Source organism: Poecilia reticulata, chromosome 9 (genome assembly GCF_904066995.2).
Source record: "Poecilia reticulata chromosome 9, P_reticulata-male-v2, whole genome shotgun sequence".
NCBI classification, from domain to species: Eukaryota; Metazoa; Chordata; class Actinopteri; order Cyprinodontiformes; family Poeciliidae; genus Poecilia; species Poecilia reticulata.
This window is the reverse complement of record NC_088838.1, coordinates 458,383-477,284: the sequence shown is the minus strand read 5'-3', so window position 1 is coordinate 477,284 and position 18,902 is coordinate 458,383. Positions and strand designations below refer to the sequence as shown.

Here is an 18,902-nt window from a genome sequence, read left to right as displayed (position 1 = left end):
AACCCCATATTGTGCGCAGAGTTTGGGAAACGTACCGATGGGGAAAAGACTGACATAAACCTTTTAAAAGAATTTCAGTATTCTGTTTATTGAAATTTAAAAGTGCTGTGTTGTTCTATCACCCCGTTTCATACCGGACCACTTACAGCACCGGTGTAAACACTATAAAATGAACGCTCTCTATCGTGGTATCACCCGTGGAGGGATTTCTTTTTTTAAATGGGTTCATTTTTCAGAGGGATACAAAGTGAGAGTATTTTAATTACATGTTTATAAGAGCAATTTTCTGTTGTCCTTCCATTGGAAGCGTGCAGCCTTCAAACGGAAATAAAACACTTTTTAATATAAGTTGCTGTTTAACATGATCACAGAACTGCCAAAACATATGTACAAAAATACCAGACAAAGTGAATCACAGCAACGTCATCAGCCGATGTAACGCTGAACTGATGCGGTGAAGCTTCCACAGTATGAGGACCGCAGAGCTGCGTCAAAAGCTAACAAACACTGAAGAGAAGAAGTGCTGCCATCAATACCGTTGCAGCCAGGCAGGATTTAATGTTGCACAATACAGTTTTACCAAGTTGCTCAAAGTCTAATCTGGCATTGTTGTGCATATAAGGTGTAAACGCCCCCCAAAGGAATCCCAGCGCCTCCTACCATCATCTTGAAGCCCCCCAGGGGGCGGTACCGCCCACATTGAGAACCGCTAATATAGAGCATACGTAAAATGCATATGTAAGATATTTTATTAGTAATTTCTTTCTGCAGGTCTATTTTGTTACAGGAAAGTTTTGCAATATTCAAACCCGCAATTTAGCAAGATATGTAAATCAGAGCTGGACCACCAGACATATTTTGTCTTTACAGAATTACACTATTAAAACATAAACAAGGACACAATGCAACCTTTTAGTGACTGTAATCTATAAAAACGAGCTTCCTGTTTGCTACACTTGCAGTGGAGATGAAGATGGTCCATTCAGGAAAGCAGAGCTGCATCAAACTTTAACATGGAACTGCAGAAAAAAGAAAAAAACAAAAAAAGCAAATATTGAATTGTTAATGCATGTCACCATGAGAAAAACCTACTGAGTTTTGCTTAAAACTACTTTTTAAAAAAATTAAAATCACACATTTTTATCTCAAGAAGTGAAAAATTATTTGCAAAACAAACTTATTTGTGCATGTCATAAATATTTTCTTGCTATTCTAAGTTTTTGTTTGTGACTCATTTGCTTGTGATTCTCACATGACGTCGTGAGCAGGGCCTAAAATCACAACATAAGATTTCTGATGTTTGCAAATAAAAGTTTATGTTTGGCAAATAACTTTTTAAGTTCACAAGAAAAAAAATGTTTTTAATTAAAACAAAAGTTTTTTAAACTACACATTTTGTTTTTTTTAATAAAAGAAATCATTATAATTCCAAAAGGTTTGATTACAATTTTATTTTACTTAACTGAGGTTAGTTGTTTTTTTTCCCATTGAATAATTGGGAAACAAATTTAACTTCATACTCTGCGAACCAGACCCTAAACTTAAAGTCTGGGTTGAGTTTTTTCCCTTCATTAATGACACTTTTATTACATTCATTATATCTATCATAGTAATTCAGGGTGAGTTATTTTTAATTCTAAATGAATATCTTTGTTGGACTTTATTTAAGGTCTATTCTCCTTCAAGATAAATTTACCTAATGTTAGAATAAATACAATGTACATTATGCAGGAAAGGAAATTAGAAGACATATATCCATTATGGAGATGATCGGTTTTGGACGGCGATGTGCCCCTATTGCATAAGCGATACTGAAGAATGACTGATATCATTAAGATATAGGGAAGAAGCTTTTAAGTTATCTTGCTTTGCTAGCAAAGTCCTTAGTTAGCAGCTAGCTAATAGCACATCAACAACAGTCTAATGTCTGTATGATAGAAATATTAAATCGATAGATAAGAACAGTTTCTCCTCACCTGGCTGTCTCCTCCCCTCAGTAGTTCTTCAGAGAAAGGCAGACGCAGAGGCCTGTCAGTGTCTGTTGTATTTCATTACCTCTCTGCTTAAACCGCGACTCCGAAGTGAAGCAGAAACAATACTTTCAACGTTTTCCGTCATCTGACAAGTAGCAAGTCTACTCCACTTTATTCACCAAAAACATTTTTGTAATCTGGAACGTTCGCTACGTTGAGCTCCAGTTAGCCGCCTTATCTCACTGCGCGAGAGGCAGTTGTGTCATGCATCACGGGCAAAAGGTCTACTCTTACATAGACATAATATAAGAGTAGACCCCGCATTGGCTGCTCCAGCGCAGGAAATACGGCGGCCATCTTGGAGCGGTCGACCCTCCTACTTTGCTCGACCAAAACAACAGAAGATGCCTCAGCACTGGGATATTGTTGTTCGGATCGATGGACTATTGATGTGAGGGCTCCACAGATAACATTTCACAAGTAATATGGACATATTATTGTGTATATTTTGTGATTAGAATATTACTTTACTGTATTTATGTCTACCGGCGAGATACCAGCTAATATTAGCTACAGTGCTTGGTGTAATACTGGGTTCAGCCCCGCTATGAAGGCTAACTGAGATTCTGTAAATATAAAAAAATTAATTATTCTCTAACATTGACTTAGATTATCTGACACAAGAGCCTACATTAGAAATGAAACAATGTAACATATATTATAAAACTTATATTATGTGTTATAACATTCACCAGCAAGGTTTACACAGGTGGTAAAGACTATTTATATGTAATTCTTTCGCTCTGTCAAAAGTAAGATACATCCCAAATCCTCCGTTTTTGTTTTGAAGATTTCCTAAAGACACGATGTGAGGAAGAGGGAGAGGGAGATATCTTCACTGCAAGCACTGATGAATCTCACATCGGATTTTGGGTTCAATCTCAGCTGCTGAATCACTCTGAAGCTAGAACTCCTCGGCTGGAAAACAGCCGACAGACAATATATATTAGGCTGTACATGTTTATATGTATCTAATATATATTATTCAGTATAAATGATTATTTATTTTATATGTATATAAAATAAATATGTATATTATGTATATATGTATATTAGATACATATATTTATTATATGTATCTAATATAAATTAGATACATATACATGTATCTACTATATATTAGATACATATAAACATGTATCTAATATATATTATTCAGTATTAATCATTATTTATTTGTGTTTGTATATTTATATAAATATGTATTGATATTACTAAATTTATTAAATAAACTATGAACAGCTGTGGGGTTTGTAAAATGCTCAACATACATCAATATCAGAATATTCTATTTCTATTCTATTGTTTAACCCACTAAGCATATTTAAATACATTGAACTATGTACCAATACAATAAAAAAAATACTTAAGAAATACATTTGTTTATAAATGTAGCTTTGATAGATGTTTGAATATGGTTTCCAGTAACAGAAAAGCATGTTATAATCAATTAAATGCGCTGATACGTCATTGTGCCTGCTAAACACATAATACTGAGCGGAGTGGGGAACCGCTCCAAGATGGCCGCCCTAAATCTCCTTAGCGACAATAGGCGAGAGCGGTCCATATGTCCAGGCACATGCAGAGGGGGGAGCTGGGGGTGCTTGAGCACCTGCTCTTTTTGCTCCTTGCCCCAAAGTGCCCTTTTGGTCTTTTTTTTTTTTGTATTATTATTTCCTAAGCCCTCTTCTGACACATAGTTGTGGTTTAAGCAGAGAGGTAATGAAATACAACAGACACTGACAGGCCTCTGCGTCTGCCTTTCTCTGAAGAACTACTGAGCGGGAGGAGACAGCCAGGTGAGGAGAAACTGATCTTATCTATCGATTCATAATTTTTATCATACAGACATTAGACTGTTGTTGATGTGCTATTAGCTAGCTGATAGCTAACGACTTTGCTAGCAAAGCAAGATAAATAAAAAGCTTCTTCCCTATATCTTAATGATATCAGTCATTCTTCAGTATCGCTTATGCAATAAGGGCACATCGCCCGTCCAAAACCGATCATCTCCATAATGGATAAATGTCCAATCTTCTAATTTCCTTTGCTGCATAATGTACATTTCATTTATTCTAGCGTTAGGTAAACTTATCTTGAAGGAGAAAAACACTTAAATAAAGTCCAACAAAGATATTCATTTAGAATTAAAAATAACTCACCCTGAATTACCATGATATAATGAATGTAATAAAAGTGTCATTAATGAAGGGATAAAACTCAACCCAGACTTTAAGTTTAGAGTCTGGTTTGCAGAGTATGAAGTTAAATTTGTTTCCCAATTATTCAATGGGGAAAAAAACTAATCTCAGTTTAAGTAAAATAAAATTGTAATCAAAACATTTGGAATTGTAATGATTCCTTTAAAAAAAAAGTTTTGTTTTAAATACTTTTTTTTAATTGACTCATTTTTACCAAACAAACATTTATTTGCACACATCATAAATCTTTTGTTGTGATTTTAGGCCCTGCTCAAGACACCATGTGAGAATCACAAGCAAAACTTTGAGTCACAAACAAAAACTTAGAATAACAAGAAAAGATTTCTGACAAGCGCAAGTGTTTTTGCAAAAAAGAAAGTTAACTTTATGAGTCAAAAATGTGTGATTTAAATTTTTTAAAAAGTTTTTTTTAAGCAAAACTCAGTAGGCTTTTCTCATGGTGACATGCATTAACAATTCAATTTTTGCTTCTTTTTTTTCTGCAGTTCCACGATAAAGTTTGATGCAGCTCTGCTTTCCTGAATGGACCATCTTCATCTCCACTGCAAGTGTAGCAAACAGGAAGCTCGTTTTTATAGATTACAGTCACTAAAAGGTTGCATTGTGCCCTTGTTAAATTTTTAATAGTGTAATTCTGTAAAGACAAAATATGTCTGGTGGTCCAGCTCTGATTTACATATCTTGCTAAATTGTGGGTTTGAATATTGCAAAACTTTCCTATAACAAAATAGACCTGCAGAAAGAAATTACTAATAAATTATCTTACATAGGCATAGTGTTATGCTTTATATGGAGATGTTTGTTAGCTTTGATTGTATATGTCACATTTTTGTAATTTATAATTGTTTATTAAACTCTGAAAGCTGAGAGGCTTTGTTAATATTCTGTCCTAGATTTTGGTTAGATGGGCCCTTTTTTTGTTGTTGAGCACCGACCCCAAGGACATTAGCAGTATTCTACAACAACTTCAGTCTTCAGAAATGAAGATTCAATGGCTGGAGGTGAACTTTGAGATCAACGCTACCTGTGGAAATAAACTAACTCTTCCTCAAATCAGCGGAGAGGTCGTACACCCCGCACCAAGCAGCTCACCCTGGGTCGCTCAGGGAGCCAAGCCGAAACAAAAGTCTCACACTGCAGATCCCATGAGACGACTAACGGGGAGAACCCCCCACCTGGATGAATCAGCGTGGCCGGCTCTGAGGCGAAACCCACCTTCAACTTCAACACCTGCTCGGCCAAAGAATGGCAAATAAGCAGCTGGAACCAAAACGGCACCACCGACCCGGCTCCCAAGGACAAAGTGACCAGCCCAAGCCTCAAAACATTCCGACTCCGTGGGAATCCCACTGAAAAACAGATTTTCTGCACTTCAGCACGAGTGAAAACCCACCTTCAAACATCAGCAATGAGGCTAAACCAACACATTCACCCCCCAAAGCTCCGAAGGACAAAGTGACCACCAGGAAAACAAAAGGTATGCCAAGAGTGCTTATTGTTGGAGATGAGACAGTAAATGGAATCAGTCATGTTTGCAATCCCAAGAAAACGAGAGTGGTTTCTTTTCTTGGTGACACTGTATCTGATTTGACCCGCAAAGTGCTCTCTCTAACCACTGATCAGCCAAACAGACTTTAGTTGTGCATGTTGGAGCCAACGATCTGGCAAAGCAAAAATCGGAGATTCTGAAAAAGGACCTTAATATTCTTCTGGACACTATGGGAAAATTAAAAACGAAGTTATTTCTCAGTGGTCCAATTCCATCACCTCAATGGGGAGACGAAAAACATTCCAGGCTGGACATGATAAACAAATGGCTGATTAAAACCTGCTCTGCCAGCTCAGTGACCTTCATCGATAACCTCTGGATCTACTGGCAGAGCTTTCACCTCTTTGGAAGAGGAGGACGCAATCTTAACAAACACGGAATAAGGCTGCTCACTGCAAACATTTTTCATTTTATCAACAAGAACAACAACAACAATGTGACCATCGCTTCAGAAGAACAGGCTCAAGGATGTCTGACTAGGATGGAACCCTCCGCTTATCAGAAGCAAAGTGTCCCAAAACAAACTGATAAAACATCAACTGGAGAAAGAATGACTGGTTCCCCTCCTTCTTCCCCTCTCCCTAATTTCCCCCCCTCCCTCCTTCTTCCACCGTCCCACATCTTTCCCCCCTCCCTCCTCTTTCCCCCCTCCTTCTATGCTCCTACACTCACTCAGAAGATCATAGTTTCTCAGGAAGTCAATCACTAAAGAGAGTCGGGCTGCACCTGAGCCCCCTGAAGATGCTGGTGGAGGATCCGGGTTAGAGAGGAAGACAGACGGACTCCTCCTCCTCCCAGCAGGATGGTATGGATCAACAGGTTCGCTTCAGCACGACTCTCCTTAGCGCTAACATATCAGACCTCACTTCATCTAAGCCACCTGCCTCTGACCTCCCTGAGGTTCCAGCACTCTGCGTTTCTGAGGTCTGAGACCGGGGTCCAGATATTATCCTTACACCCGTCTTCCTCCAGAATGTGTCTGGCCCCCCAATATTGCATAGCAGGACAATACCTGTCCGGATCACTACAAGAAAAGTTACAAAAAACAGAAATACAAGAAACAGCGGTCTTAATTCAAACCTCAGACTGATCCCCTGCCTAAAGGAACCTCAGACTGAAGAGCTTTCAGCCTCCGAGTCACTTAAATTGGCTCTTTTAAATACCAGATCTCTCTGTGCTAAAGCTCTATTAATTAATGATTTCATCACTGAGCATAATATTGATGTTTTATTTCTGACAGAAACATGGCTGAATGACAATAATGAAGCAATCGTACTAATTGAATCAGCCCCTCCTGAGTACAATTCTTTAAGTGAGAATAGAAAACACAAAAACGGAGGAGGCGTGGCTTCAATATTTAAGAATACCATAAACTGTAGTAAAATCTCTCTGGGTAATTTTATGTCTTTTGAGTATCTTGGAATCGAGGTAAAAGGCCACAAACAAACTTTGACACTAACTCTATACAAAACACCAACATATGTGGAAAATTTCTTTGCGGACTTGAATGAGCTTCTATCTCTCATATTCATTGATTACGATTGTTTAATAATTGTCGGTGATTTCAACATTCATGTTGACAACCTGAAGACCGAGGGGCTAAAAAGCTCTGTAATATATTAGAGAGTTTTGGTTTAACACAACATGTCAAACAAGCAACACACACTCAGGGACACACACTGGACCTGGTTATCAGTAAAGGTGTGAATATTTCCAATGTCTCTGTAACTGATGTCACCGTGTCGGATCACTTTGCTGTTTTCTTTGACAGTTCTTTATCCGTTAACCCACTTGGACAAAAAGCTACTATCACAAAACGTACTTTCACAGAAAACACAGCAGAAACATTTAATCAAATCTACTCTTCTTCCTCACTCTTAACTTATAGTGACGTAGATAAGTTGGTGGATGATTTTCAGTGCAAACTTTCAGATATCATTGATTACATTGCCCCCATTAAAGTAAAGGTTGTGACTGGTAGGAAGAAATCTCCATGGAGAAATGCACAAACAGTTCAATCTGCAAGACAACTCTGCCGAACGGAAATGGCGTAAAACTCAACTGCACGTTTATTATGACATCTACAAAGAAAGACTACGTAACTATCACACAACACTGAAACATGCAAGAGAGGCTTTCTTTGCAGATGTCATAAACAAAAACATTAACAACACTCGAGCTTTATTTCCTACTGTCGACAGGCTCACAAATCCTCCAATGACGTTACCACCTGAACTTCAATCTAATGCCTGCAACAAGTTTTCAAGTTTCTTATCAGAGAAAATTCAAAAGATAAGAGGATTAATCTGCACATCCACTCTAAAGCCAGTACCAATGCTGTGCCCAAACAAAACAAATGCAGGACCAATGACAAAATTTCAAATACTAAATTATAAAACCCTAGAAGAAATTATAAGTCAATTAAGCTCCAGTTCCTGCTGTCTGGATGTCCTACACACACATTTCTTTAAGAAAGTCCTGCCTGTTGTTGCTAATGATCTGATCCAAATAGTAACTCATCGCTCTCTTCAGGTGTTTTTTTCCCCCAGGCTTTGAAAACAGCAGTTATCAAACCGCTGATAAAAAAGAACAATCTGGACAAATCACTACTGCAGAATTACAGGCCGACCTCTGACCTCTGACCTCCCATTCATCAGCAAAATGATTGAAAAAGCTGTTTTTAAACAATTAAATAACTTCCTAACAATAATGAATTGCTTTGACTCCTTCCAGTCTGGTTTTTGTGCTCAGCACAGCACAGAGACTGGCCTAGTCAAAGTGTTCAATGATATCCATATAAATACAGACTGTGGGAGAACCACAGTGCTGGTTCTGTTGGACCTCAGTGCAGCTTTTGACACTGTTGACCACGACATTTTACTGAATCGACTGGAGAGTTGGGTCGGACTCTCCGGTCCAGTTTGAATCTTACATAAAGAACAGAGATTTCTTTGTTTCAATCGGAAACTTCTCATCAGAGAGGTCAAAGGTCACATGTGGGGTACCCCAAGGTTCAATCCTAGGACCCCTTCTCTTTAATATTTATATGCTCCCACTGGCTCAGGTTATAACAGGAAATAGGATTAGCTACCACAATTATGCGGATGATACACAGCTCTACATCACGATGTCACCAGGTGACTCTGAACCCATCCAATCACTGAATAGATGCTTAGAACAGATCAATGTGTGGATGTGCCAAAACTTTATCCAGCTGAACAGAAACAAAACTGAAGTTATTATCTTTGGACCTAAAGAGGAGCGAACCAGAATCAATGCACAGCTTCAGTTATTACAACTAAAAACCAGCGATCAGCCCGAAACCTGGGAGTAGTGATGAACTCTGACCTGAACCTTCAGAGCCACATTAAGACAGTCACAAAGTCGGCCTTCTATCACCTGAAGAACATCTCTAGGATTAGAGGACTGATGTCTCAGCACGATGTAGAGAAACTCATCCATGTGTTTATCTTTAGCCGCATTGATTACTGCAACAGCGTCTTCACAGGTCTGACTAATAAATCAATCAAACAGCTGCAGCTGATCCAGAAGCTGCTGCTGCTGTTCTGACTAAAACCAGGAAGATAGAGACATAACACCAGTTTTAAAGTCCCTACACTGGCTCCCTGTAGCTCAGAGAATAGACTTTAAAATACTGATGTTAGTTTATAAATCACTGAACGGTTTAGCACCACAATACATTAAAGATCTGGTTCTGGTTCTGCTCTGCATCCCCAGAACCAGAACCAGACGAGGAGAAGCAGCATTCAGTTTCTATGCACCACAGATTTGGAACAAACTTCCAGAAAACTGTAAAACAGCTGAAACACTGAGTGCCTTTAAAAATCAACTTAAAACCCACCTGTTTAGAGTTGCTTATGGCTAAATTAGGGTTAGAGTGTGGGTTTTGATGTCTTCCATGTTTTTAATGTTTTTATCTTTACTTTTTATTTATTTATTCTCACTGTTTACGTTTTAATGAAGGTTTTAAGGTGTGAGTACCCTTGTTAGATGGTGTTTTAACTAAAACTCAGGTTTTAATGTTTTTATCTTTTTTGTTTTTATTTGTTTTAATCTTTTTCAAAATCTTTTTCTCTTTCTCACTGTTTATTCCTGTTTTTATTTTAATTATGTAAAGCACTTTGAAATGCCTTGCTGCTGAAATGTGCTATACAAATAAAATTTGATTGATTGATTGATTGATTGATTGATTGATTGATTGATTGATTGATTGATTGATTGAAAACTATATAGTGGACTAAACATACCTGCAGCCAACCAAATGCATGGTGACCTTTAACGGTGTTGAAGTTTGGTAAACCCTTAAATGCAGTTTGTTAAATAAAGCTTTATCAACTTAATTGAATAGGTAACATATTAAGTAATTTATTCAAGTCATTTACCCAAGTTCTCTTTAACAATTCATTCTGTCTTATTTTTAAACTATTAGGAGAATCAAAAGGCCCTAATAAGTCCTAAATTTAATTTGACAGGGACATCACACTGTGTGTGGGATGGATGGATGGATGGATGGATGGATGGATGGATGGATGGATGGATGGATGGATGGATGGATGGATGGATGGATGGATGGATGGATGGATGGATGGATGGATGGATGGATGGATGGATGGATGGATGGATGGATGGATGGATGGATGGATGGATGGATGGATGGTCACCATTCAACTTCCTGTTGTCTGCTAAACTTTGACTCTTTAGTAGTAATTCATTTATAAACCACACATCAATAGTGGTTTATAACTATAAACTGCATGTTTGGTTCGGAGGTTCTTCCTGTTGTAACAACTTCCAGACCAAACAGTGCTGTCAGTGTGATTTGTTAATGGGTTCTCTGATTGGAAAATAGGTCTGATTTTTAGTTTGTGGCCAATCAGCAATTTGGCCAATCAAACATAAAATAGGCTAGTTCCAGTCACTGATTTCTTGGTCTGATTTTAACCTTTGCTTTGCTGCAGGTAAGGTGAGGGTTTACCCTGAGCTGGATGAGGAGATTGATGTCCTGTCAGGCATCGTCAGTGAGCAGAGAACCGAGTCCAGGATACCAGGTACCTGAAAGTCTTCATCTGCTTCAGTTCTGCACCTCAACATGGTTGCTTCTAGGTTTGGTCCAAGCTCGTCTCCATGTGTCTCAGCCCCACCCTCCCAGGACATGAAGGCAGAGCAGCTCATCAGGCCAATCTCCAGACACAGAGGATCTCCCACAGACCAGCCCAGCAGCCTCAGCGTCACACTCAGCACTACAAGTGCACCTTCTACTACCAACTGCAGCCCTGGTCAGCTGGGCGAGTCCCGGATCAAAGCCTACCCCCACAATGACCAAGTGTTTCTCAGTAAGTCTCTGTTAACCATGAAGAACTGACTGTGACCCTGAGGAGAGCTCTGAATGACCGTCACTTAGGGAGATGAAGTTTTTATTCTCATTAGGAGCTTTGCTAGGGAATTACCTTCCTGATTCAGCAGGTTGTTGGAATTCAAGCAGAAGGATGGATGCAGAGGAGCAGAGGCAGAATGCTTCTGATGATCAATTCTCAGTGCAGGCAGGATTAATCCTATCTCCAATAAACATCCATCTTCTTGACTTAAAGAAACATTTTAACATCAACAAGCTCAACTTGTGCGTCTCAGATCAAAGATGTTCTTTGTGAGTGTTGCCTGCTTTGAATCTTGTGACTGAGCAGATCCACTACAGACCATTGGTTCTGCCACACTGCTGTCTTCAGTGTGGAGGCTGCAGCTTCCAGAGACCATGTCTTCCTCTGACATTCATAGACCTGCAGCTCATTCCTTCCCTCTCATCTTCTGTTGCTATGTGTTCTCAGTTATGACCAGTGTGATTATCGCAGTGTGTTTGCTGGTCTTTGTCATATCTGGAATCTGCTGTGTCAGGTAAGACTTCTGTAATTCATTGTATTCTTAGCTATCTTTGTATGTGTCAGAAGATGGATGTCAGCTCCAAGTGTGGTTCATCATTGTTTGATTTCTTTTTTCAGAATGATGAGAGAAGCATATCTGGAAACTCAGAAGTTGGACTATCCTGCATGTGAAACCCCAAATTTTGTAAACTTTGTGAGTAGGACTTTGGTAGGGGGATAAAAAACACTGAAGTTCCACAGCAAAACATGTAATTATGCTCCAGCACCTTAGAATGTCATGTCTTTCATGTTCATGTTTTATGTGAATTTGCTTGTACAAATTATTTTAAAAAATCTTAGTGGCACTCATGACAACAGCAAGATAATTATGTATTTCTTTCTATTTCTTATGGCCTTTTACCCCTTTAAACTTCAAAAGTTACATTCTGATCTTTGGTTCATATTGAATTGTACAACAGTAGCTTAGAGTGGGTTGGTAATGTCTGTAGGTTCAGCAGCTACTTCCTGCTAATGGAAAGCTTATCTGTTCCTGAACTAATCTGCACGCAGGACTACTCTGATAACTCCAATCTAACTTTCTAAACCTCTGAATGATTTTCATTGCTTACATGATTTAATGTCCCAGCAACTGCTTACTTAAAGGCATAAAGCAAATATTTATAAGGCCACCGCCCTTTAGCCAGCGGTGTAGCTTAAACATGTGCAGTAAAGACACATGCTCCTGCAAATGGTAAATGTCATCTGTGCGGTTTGACAGCTTGTTGATCTGGCTTTCTGCTGTCTTTTAGCCTGGGGACCAGAAGCTGGCCCACAGTGCCCAGATGTACCACTACCAGCACCAGAAGCAACAGATGCTTTCCCTGCAGCAGTAAGTCACCTGCTGGGCCTCGTTGTTTCTTCATGTTCCTGTCCCTGCCCACTCGGCCCTGTCAGGTCTGTGTTTTCTTTGTTACATGTTGAATGACTCTGAGTGTTTGACCTATGCAGACACAGGGATGAGCTCAGACCACCCGACACAGGAACATCGACAGATGAGGAGAATGATGGAGATTTCACCGTGTACGAGTGTCCTGGGCTGGCACCAGTGAGCAAACACACTATTTAACCTGCTATGTCTGGACTTTGATGGGTGAAAATGAACTATGGTTGTGACCAGCATGAGCTCTGGTGGAGCCAGCGGCACATTGTTTGAAAAAAACTAAAACAAATCCTCCTACCACCTTCTGCCATCTTTTTGTGGTTGCTTCAGTGGTAGCATTTGATTGTTGATCATGTAACTCGTGTGATGTAAAAAGGAAAAACAAAAGCATTTTCGTGGCAGTTTTGTGTTTGCCAACACAAAGAAGGAAACGCACAAAGCCGCTCTTGGAATGTACCACTCGCTCTTCCAGTGAAATACAACTGCTCACTTATTTTTTAGGGATTTTGTACAAGCCTCGGAAAGCCGATTTACATTTTTTAACTGGGTGGAAAACAAGAAGGATTTAATTTGAAGTTGCAGATTTTTTTTTTTTGGAGGACAACTTGTTTGGGGCACAAGTGGTTGCAGATTTCTTGTTGGCTTTCTCCTCTTTTAGATCTGAGAGAATTATTGGTAGATTGAGAAATTGTAGCTTATTCTCCAGTTATTTAACATTTGTAGGCATTTTCTTTTAACTAGAACGTTTTGTTGTTGAATACTAACAGGTCAGTCTGTTACATCCACTGGTTGCAGTTTGTAGCTTGAGAAAACTTGAGCTTTAAGAAACTTGCTGTCAGTTTAAAATAAGCTGCAACAAACTTGATACAACAAGTTTGTGTTTACCTTTAGGAGGAGTTGCAAATTATTCAGCGCTTGTTTAATGGAAACAAGTTGGCATGTTTCCATTAAGCTAATTTATTTTCGGAATTTCAATTTCCACTGTTTTATGGTTAAGGGAAGTGTATCCATTGAGAATGACAACAAAAGAGAGACTGGGAAAGTTTGTGTGAGACTGTTCAACTCCCACAATGAAGAAGACACTTTAGTGGTCTTTGTGCGTAGGAGGAAGATGAAGATAGATGATTTTTTTCTTGATGGGCTACTGTATTTGTTTTTAAGCAGCCATGTTCCAGGCATGTGTGTATGTTACTGGTACGCATTTCATCCAACCATTATCCAATGATGATGGATAAAGCGGACATGGTGCCTATCTCCAGCATGCTACAAATTGGGCATCTGTGACTTCTAGACAAGTGTGGCTTATACACAGCATTTACAATGTATTTCGTATTGGATGTGATTTGCATTTACGTGTGTTAAATAACCTTGAAATTTTAATAATTGTTTGAGCATATGAACATGGACTCTACTAGACTTTGAACTAGACTTAAGAGGATACACAATTTTTTTCTTGAAATGTTGGCTGATTTTTAAAAAAATTAATTATCTATTATGTCTCGCTAGGGAGCAGAAATTTTGCATTAAAATGCATCCACTGTTATGAACGTAGTTTGTTTCAATATATCCACCCTTGACATCACCCTCTAGGATCTCCTACATTGCCTAAAAGCATAATCTTGGTGTATGTAAACTTCTGATTTATCAGAAAGTGAGATTCTGAAATCTGAATCTCACTTTAGCCTGAGGCTTCAGGCTAAAATTAACCTGAAGCCTCAAACTGTTAATATTTATCAGAACCAAATAAGCACATTTTTCACAGTAAACAGTGAGAAGTTGTTGGTAATAGATGAATTTATTTAATCAGTTGATATAGCTGCTATTAAATATTTTCCTGCCATTAATTGCTACAACTGATGCATGGTCAGGTACTAAATATGCAGAGCAAACCTTTTACTCTCTGAATAAATTGAGTACAAAACTGCATTTTTGAAAAAGCAAAGAAAAATATATTTATTCATGCAGTAAATAGCAAGCATGGACTCTTGTTAATTAAATTGTGTTGTTGTTCAGACAGGAGAGATGGAAGTGAAGAATCCTCTGTTTGACGACGCCAACCTTTACCTGCACAGATTCCACAAGTAAATCCGGACCGTCACACTGGAAGTGCATCATCTGTGTGTACTAATCCCTGAATTCACATCCACACACACACTCTACATGCACTGCTACACTCAGCCAAGTTCATGTGGAGAGCAAGATTGTCTCCCTGTAAAGGGAGAAGAGGAGGAGGAACATGTGAAATGTTGGGTTCATGACTGCAGCCGACTGACTGTGAGTCTCGTGGTCTGCAGCCTTGCTCTGTTCTGAGAGTCTGTGTTGGCTCTGGAAGGAAACATGTGGACTGACTGTGTGTTGATCAGCTGAAGCAGAGTGCAGTGCAGGAATCTGCTGAAGCCACCAGCTGGCAGTATTACTCTGAGTTGATTTCTCTTACTGTTGTTTTTGATTCATCAGTAATTGCTATTTTCTTCCCCGAGTTTTAACCACAGTTTGTGGTTTTACTGCTTTGATTTTAAAAAGGAGTGGTTTTAATGTTAAATGAGTGTGCCTCTATGCAGCATCATCACCTGTATCAGGATGTTATGTAGCCACTGTTCTCAGCCTAGCACATCCATGTAACAAACCAGTCAATATGCATGTCTAGTTTTTTCCAAGTTTGTACCTCAAACTTGCTGCTAATGTTTATCCTATACATACACTGTATGAAAAGGATTTCAAGGTCATTTGAAAGCATCTCTATCTCAGCTCTGAACTAGAGAATCCATCCTGTACAGAAGTCATTGACTACCATGGCTTGTCCTCATGGTTTAGTGACGTGTAAATAGCAGTTAATGGAACAGGACAGCTTGGTCTGTCACTGCCTCAATCTGCTGCTGCTTTCTTTATTTTCAGAGACTAACCAAGTGATAGGAGCCGGGCCACTCGAGTACAAACCGCCAGAGTCCAAACACATATCCAGGATATTACTAGTTTTTACTTCAAGATGGGGGCGTTTTTTTGGGGTGAGGCATGTGATGCTGCTCTAGTTTTTGCAAAGTGAACCTTAGCAAAAACTAGAGATGCATCAATCAGATTTTTGGGACCATTTTTTAAAATAAAAGCTCAGGCCTGTTGTTAAATAACTCTGATTTTTCTTTAAAAACTATAAAAGTATATATAAACTGCATTAAATAGGTGTGTTCTTTAGTCTTTCTGGCAATAGAGGACAAAACTTCCACCATCAAACCAATAAATTAAAATGAATATTATATGTGATGGTTAAAATGAAACTAATTACATACACTAAATTAGACTGCATCAAAATGCATATAGTGCATTTCTAAGTTATTGAATACAAAAACTTTCAATCATTTGATCATTGAATTTCATCCCTTGTTACAGATTTGCTGTCTGTACAGTTCCAGTCTGTCATGAAATGACTTCGACTGCAGCTCTTTGATTTGTTCAACTTCTGACCAATCACCAACTGACTGACTTTAATGGGTCAGGATGACAAATACATAAATACATGGTGTGCTATATGCACTTAGAAACTCAAAAATTATTCATTTTACTTTTACCATAAAAATAATTGAAATTCTAATTGTTATTTTATAATTTTTTTTTATTAAATTATTAAAATGTTAGATGTTTTTTATGTGTGAAAACCTGTTTTATTTAAATGGTCACATATATTAACTATTATTTAAGAACCTTTTTGGTCACTGAATTCTGGCCCTTTTGGCCCACCGTACCTGCAGTCCAGAGCAGAGGCTGCATCAGGCTATAAGTGTGAAGGAGAAGTTTCTGTAAAAAGAGATTTAATGTCTGACTGTCTTTATTATCTTCGAACAGTGAATAGTTGGAGCAGTTAGCCTGGCTAGCTGCTAACAGTCATGTCTCTCAGGCTGATGTTGCGGTGCATCTCTAGTAAAAACACAAATGTCTTCATCCTGCTGAGTCCTCACTGAGAAAAGCTTTTTAAAGTGTGACTATTCTTACTGCCACTAAATATAGATGTTAATTTTAAAAGATGAGTTTAAGCTACTCGGATTAAAGTATTATTGACCCCAGAAACATGTTCATCACGGCTGCAGGAGGAACAAACCAAACCAACTTTATTTATAAAGCACTTTAGAAAAAACACAGCTGATACAAATGCTGTACATTTACAAAGTTGAAACCTAACATGAAGTTGAAAATCAAACATTCTTTTTTTGCAGTTGTTTAGATTTTCTCTGTTTTCACAGAAAACCAGAGAGCGTCCAGGTTCCCTCTAGATCTACAGAGAGCTGTTTGGTTGATGACCTCAATACAACGAACAATCAAAGCGTGACCAAACTGAACTGACACTAAAACACGTTGGGATTTTTTTATGACTGTTGCTTTGTGGACTCAGCAATCTGACGACTGAATGAATAAACACTTCTAGTGCTCAGACATTTAGATATATTTAATATAGCTGTCTTGTTTCAGTGATGTGTTTGAATAGAACTAACTGTGTTTTGTAAAGCTGCTATGAGGACTGTTACCCCCAACCTCAGATCAATGCTCTCTGCCTTTCCTTTGCTAAAGACGAGCTCCTCTGCTCCACAGGCTCACATGTCTGAGTCTGGAGGTTCCTGCCTGCTTTTTATCATCTGCTCCGGAACAGAGCTCAGTCAGGATGGGCACCAGAGACACAGGAATCTGGAGATGAAGCCTTGGCTCTGTCTCGTCATCGGTGAAGATGTGAAGGAGCTCGTCAAATACACAAACCCGTCCAGCAGACATGTGGTTTATCCATATTGACAGAACCTGTGGAGCAAAACGGACAGTTCATGGGGTATGCAAAGCAAAGATCAAATTGTCATGTTGCATTTTTATTTATTTTTATGGTCTTTCCCCCCCTCTGCTGAAAGCTAAACACAAATCCCTGCTGATTTCTCTTTAGGTTGTTCTCCTCCGGATTAACAATTCTGTAAAGGAGCCTTAGAACAATACAAACTGTCTTTGGCCTCTTGATTTGTTCTCCATATGTTTAGTTTGCATGTACATATATCAAAGCTGTAATAAAATAATTAAGTATTTATAAGGTCTTAAGTGGAAACTACTTTTGTCCTTTCATTTTTTTGTAAGAAACAGATATGAATCTCCATTTGAACTGTGTCTAGGAAACTGTTTACTCATGTGTAAAGAGAAAAGTAAAACACACACACCCTTCATACACAGGCTGGATGTGTGTTTTAATCCATGAAGACTCACATCCAGCTGAGATGATCTGGGTTAGCAGTGTAGTCTGATCCCACCACTCAGTGAGTTCAAGAAGAAACCAAGAAAATAAATTATGAGGGAATTTGGGGGCTGTTAATATTGTATTCTGTTGTACAACACACATTAAAAATATCAACAAATATTGTGTATTCTTGTAGGATGGGATTTTGCTGGCCCTACATGGAAATGTGTGGAAGTTTGTGTTTCTTATTGCGGACAGTGGCCAGAAAGCAGCATATGGTGAACAGAAGGGAAATATTTACAGAAGTGTATAAGAATATGTAATAATGGTGGAAATGCCATAATTATTCATATAACTGTGTTAGCAGATGCATTGTCTGCAGTTTCACAAAGTCTGTCAGTTAAAATCACTTTTAAGAATTTTTATTCATTTCCAACAAGCAAACAGCTTTAGGACACATCTGCTAGGAGAGGGAATTACTACTGATGGTACCACAGAACCTCACTTCAAAGTATCCCGAACCACCTTAAAAACATGCTGACAAATCACACAAAACTGTTAAAGTTATGAAATATATCAACAAATGAAAAAAGACAATCATATGTAGTACAGTTTGGGCTGGTCTTCATTTGTTTTGACTTTTTTCATTTCCTATGAAATGTTGCAGCTGCTTACTGCAACATTTCATAGGAATGGCTGATGGTATAGTTTATTATACTCTTATCATAAGGTAAAGTTCCTCAAGTAAAAAAATAAACTAATGAGCTTTTTAAAAAGCAAATATTTTTAGAGAAACCTTAAGTAAATATGTGAACAAAGGTTGGATTCTGTTTAGCTGAGGTACTGCAACAAGCAGATTTAAAAGTGGAATATGTGGAATATTTTTGATGAGTCAAAAATATAATTGGTTAATTTTTCAGGGGAATAACTTGGAACAGACTAATGACAGCTGACAAATCCCATAAGTTTACATAAAACCTAGAAACTGACTGCGTATGCCATGGTAAATCTAATGTACCACACAGATTCTCAAAGTGTTATGATCATTATGTGAAGTACCAAACGGGCACTATCATAACACAGGG

At 38.4% G+C, this 18,902-nt stretch overlaps 1 protein-coding gene across 8 annotated transcripts in view; it reads left to right on the top strand.

Annotated features, from left to right (window-relative positions):
* Nucleotides 1–17,995, top strand: part of LOC103460182 (neural proliferation differentiation and control protein 1) — a 46,555-nt gene extending 28,560 nt beyond the window's left edge. For 2 of the 8 annotated variants that reach the window (XM_081611167.1, XM_081611161.1), the window contains 8 exons: nucleotides 10,784–10,873; nucleotides 10,961–11,158; nucleotides 11,648–11,714; nucleotides 11,819–11,894; nucleotides 12,490–12,569; nucleotides 12,689–12,785; nucleotides 14,634–14,701; nucleotides 17,199–17,995. In XM_081611167.1, the coding sequence (XP_081467293.1) occupies nucleotides 10,784–10,873; nucleotides 10,961–11,158; nucleotides 11,648–11,714; nucleotides 11,819–11,894; nucleotides 12,490–12,569; nucleotides 12,689–12,785; nucleotides 14,634–14,701; nucleotides 17,199–17,301 (779 nt within the window). In that variant the 3' untranslated portion in view covers nucleotides 17,302–17,995. Of the gene's footprint in view, nucleotides 1–10,783; nucleotides 10,874–10,960; nucleotides 11,159–11,647; nucleotides 11,715–11,818; nucleotides 11,895–12,489; nucleotides 12,570–12,688; nucleotides 12,786–14,633; nucleotides 14,738–15,515 lie in introns of all 8 variants that reach the window. The other 6 variants (XR_014089121.1, XM_081611162.1, XM_081611163.1 and 3 more) reach the window with 6 other exon arrangements.
* The last annotated feature ends 907 nt before the right edge of the window (nucleotides 17,996–18,902 follow it).